The following is a 3,650-nucleotide window of genomic DNA, read 5'->3' as shown; positions in this document are numbered from 1 at the left end:
GTGTGTGTGTGTGTGTGTGTGTGTGTGTGTGTGTGTGTGTGTGTGTGTGTGTGTGTGTGGACACGGATCCAGTTTCTCCCTGTAACAGATCACCTTGACTCCCACAGATTCAGTTTCTGCTCCCGTGTGACTTACACATTAATACATGCAGCATCACAGAGAACCAGCAGTTTTTTTTTTATTTAGTCTGGTTCTGGTTCTGCTTTGGATTTCTTTTCTTCTCTCCTGACTGCAGGGTAAACCCATGGTGATCGCCGGGGGCTCCCAGTGCTCGCTCCCCCGGCGTCGCGTTACCTCCCTCGGGGCACGATGGGCTCGTGAGCGATGCCTTCTCCGTGGAAACGGGTGACGTTCTCCGCAGCCTCGGTGCTGTGCACGGGCTCGGTGGTCCTCCTGGTGGTGGCCCTGTCCACGGAGAGGTGGGTCACCGGGCGGATCCTGTGTCAGACAGGGGTGGACATCGTGAATGCGTCCCACCCGGAGTTGGACCAGTTCGTGGGGGACATTTACTACGGCTTGTTCCAGGGAGGGAAGACCAAGAAGTGCGGCCTGGGCAGCAGGCGCTCCAAAATCTACAGTAAGATGTGAAACCTGTCAGACYTGGTCTTTCACAGTCTATCATTGTCTTTTGAGCTCTTCTTAATAATTTCAGGTTTCATAATAATACGTCCTTGTATCTGCTGACCTCCATAGTTTTTCCAAACCTGGTGCAAACACTGAACGGTGGCCTCCACATGATGGTTATTCTCTTCCTTTTGGTAGCCATCGGTTTTGCTCTGGTCAGTCTATCCTTCTCTATTTACAACGCCCGAAAGGTTCCCTACCAGAGCATCAAGGGGCACAAAGGTCTCTATCTGTGGAACCTCATTGCTGGTATATGTGAGGACTAAATGTCTTACTTTTAATAACTCTGTCTTCATTTCCTCTCTCTAAAGATATCGCCCTCCTGACCTCTCTCCTCCTGTTTCCAGCTTTCTTTGGCGCCCTTGGAGTTCTGTGTTTCCTGTCAGCCATGAGACATCACGGCCTGACAGAGAGGGTGGCGAACTATAAAGAGAACCTGTTCTCTCTGGTCATCCTGGATGACAGCCTGGACTGGTCCTTTTGGCTCGGAGTCGGCAGTGTCGGGACTCACATTGCCGTCTGCGGAGTGGTTGCCATGAGTCGCGTTAAGCTGCCCAAACCGGAGATCAAGAAGCCCGAGGAACCCACCGTCTCTGCCGTGGACCTGCTCTACTGAGGGACACACAGGAGAGCGAGCGTCGCTGGTGGTGTTTTCTGTGGCAGATGGACGATCAGCAGGCTGAGACCCACTCAGTGCCATAGCCCCTTAAAGTGCCTGTGACATGCCTCCATTACAAAAAGTCAAAGAAAACATCTTTAAATGTAAGAAACTTGGCATAATTCACACAATTTTATCCATTTTGTCCCATAACTGGCATATTTTCTTTTGATCTTGCCTCAGCCAAAGTGAAACAGGAAGTGACATCAAAGGGGAACACTTTAACTCCMTCGTCTTTGTCTTTTGGAACAATATTATTTTCACTTTGACTCTTTTTTATCTCTGTGATAAAAGCTCCAAATCTAAATCTAAAGAAACATCAGCTTCTTCCCTACAGTCTGTGTTGTTAGCTGTTGTAGCAATGCTCTCTTCACATGCAGACATTCCCCTTTGACATCACTTCCTGTTTCTTCGCATACAAAAATCTCAACAACTGTTGGTCTCAGCAGCCTGAATTTTTTTAGCAGTATGTTATCAATGTTAACTTTACAAAAATGAATTCATATTTATTACAAAATTTGATGTCACAGGCGCTTTAATGTTGACCGTGTTTAGGCTCATTTAAGCCACATGTGTTTTTATGAGCAATTGTCTTCAGGGTAAAAAGAAGTGTTATAGGGACTTGAGCACAGTCTAGAAATCTGTTTGTTCACTCAAAAAGCCAACATTTAGGAGATAGCTACAATGTTTTAACTCTATTTTCCCTCAGACAAGACTGGTGTATGGCCGTTTGGGAAACCACACTCATTTTGGATTATGATGCGAAGTTTCATAAAGTCTTTTGTTCCCAGGATTAGGCCTTCAGATTATGAGGTGAATGTTGAGCTCTGTGAAGACGTTACAACAGGACATCTGTGTGCTGTATTCATGTGGCATATGCGTGTTTGATTTACAGAAACGCTGACAAACTTTTATTCTTATCAAGTAAAAGTCAAGATGTGTTTTTTTAAGGATTTGAGCTACATGTCTGCTATGTTTCAGTCTGTTTAAAATACGAGAAAGATGACAGAATGCAAGAACAATAATATCAACTGGGATCTCTCTTGATAGATATTACTGTTTGAATATAAGAGACAAATATAGGATCATTGATGGAGAAATGTGATACATTAAATTTATGACTCGCAGAGTTTGAGGCAGAAAACTGGCTCTGCAGGTGTCCCATTCAGATGAGAACGAGAACTTTTTGCATGTTAAAAAAAAGCTGATTGTCTGATTTGATCCTTGAAGATTCAAAACAAAAGACAACAAACTAATTTTCTCATGAATACTGGTTTATTCTTTTAGACATGAGCTGGTTCCTCTGCAGAGACACCAGTGTCCACATCTGAACATCCCACACTGGATTATTGTGTGTTTGTGACCCAGGCTGACAAAAAGAGTCACAAGGAAGAGTTGTTCAACACTGAGTTACTTTTATTTTCAAATTCTTCATCTCAAAAGCTTAAATGATACGTAGTTTGTTGAAATTTGGCGATTTGTTTGTTTTGAGCAGCTAGTTTTGTTTATGAGAATAGCAATCTGAAAACCTATTTTTTGTTGGTCAGGAGTGATGTCATCAGGAGTTACAGTCCTGATGACATCACTCCTGACCAACAAAAAAATAGGTTTTCAGGAGTGATGTCATCAGGACTGTAACTCCTGATGACATCACTCCTGACCAGGTTTTGTTGGTCAGGAGTGATGTCATCAGGAGTTACAGTCCAATATTTGGAAAGTGGAACCCACAAGCTTTAGAATGAAGTCAAACATATAATTTTCTGGAGCTACTGCAGCCAGATACAAGATTATTGGACAAAGGGTTATTTCTGATGACTGTAAGAAAATTTCAATTAAAAGTAGATTAGGAAGATTCCATTTTAGTTACTTGTTAAATGGTGTCTATGGACTTATTTTACGTATATTTTGCTAATGTTTTTTGTACTGCAGCCTCTTCTTATTCTGATTTATTTTACCAGCACATGTCACTTATTGTTTGTAACTTTATTATTTTTTCTTATTGCAAATACAAAATGTAATTTACAGATAACTGGAATATTGTTTTCATGCATCATACTTCTCTCTGAACCTTCTCCCACATTTGTGTATTTTTACAGGATTATAGTTTGAATGTTTTTACTTTTGAATTTAAAAGATGTTCAGGTGAAGCTGCAAAAGTAGAAGCAATTTAAGTACATTCAGTGTTTATAATAGGCATGCACATGGAAAGTGAAACTATTTTTTTTGCATGTTGATAGAAATATTGCAAATGATTTTAAGTAAAATTAAATGAATGGTGGGAGTCTACGTTGTTTTATTTTATTCTTCCAGATTCAGGGGAAAAAGTTTCATTAAAACCTTATTTAAGTTAAAATGTGTATTATTATTA

At 41.1% G+C, this 3,650-nt stretch overlaps 1 protein-coding gene across 3 annotated transcripts; it reads left to right on the top strand.

Moving 5' to 3' along the window:
- The first annotated feature begins 6 nt into the window (after positions 1–6).
- On the top strand, positions 7–1,394 carry clrn2 (clarin 2). 3 transcript variants are annotated; one of them, XM_014020218.1, is made up of 3 exons: positions 7–577; positions 694–846; positions 972–1,394. In XM_014020218.1, exons 1-3 carry the CDS (start codon positions 325–327, stop codon positions 1,238–1,240), a joined length of 675 nt encoding a protein of 224 aa, XP_013875672.1. In that variant the 5' UTR covers positions 7–324; the 3' UTR covers positions 1,241–1,394. The 3 variants fall into 3 exon arrangements, with proteins under 3 accessions (XP_013875672.1, XP_013875671.1, XP_013875670.1); XM_014020217.1 differs by having other exon boundaries at positions 694–873; XM_014020216.1 differs by having other exon boundaries at positions 694–879.
- The last annotated feature ends 2,256 nt before the right edge of the window (positions 1,395–3,650 follow it).

Source organism: Austrofundulus limnaeus, unplaced genomic scaffold, assembly GCF_001266775.1.
Source record: "Austrofundulus limnaeus strain Quisiro unplaced genomic scaffold, Austrofundulus_limnaeus-1.0 Scaffold244, whole genome shotgun sequence".
NCBI lineage: Eukaryota > Metazoa > Chordata > Actinopteri > Cyprinodontiformes > Rivulidae > Austrofundulus > Austrofundulus limnaeus.
The sequence above is the reverse complement of the archived record's forward strand: the minus strand, read 5'-3'. Positions and strand labels throughout refer to the sequence as shown.

What these genes read in the sequence shown, in the direction of transcription:
- clrn2 (XM_014020216.1), top strand. Translation starts at nt 325, where the DNA reads ATGCCTTCTCCGTGGAAACGGGTGACGTTCTCCGCAGCCTCGGTGCTG. An exon ending in CAGGCGCTCCAAAATCTACA is followed by an intron (nt 578 to 693) that starts GTAAGATGTGAA and finishes TGACCTCCATAG; the next exon opens with TTTTTCCAAACCTGGTGCAA. An exon ending in GAACCTCATTGCTGGTATAT is followed by an intron (nt 880 to 971) that starts GTGAGGACTAAA and finishes TCCTGTTTCCAG; the next exon opens with CTTTCTTTGGCGCCCTTGGA.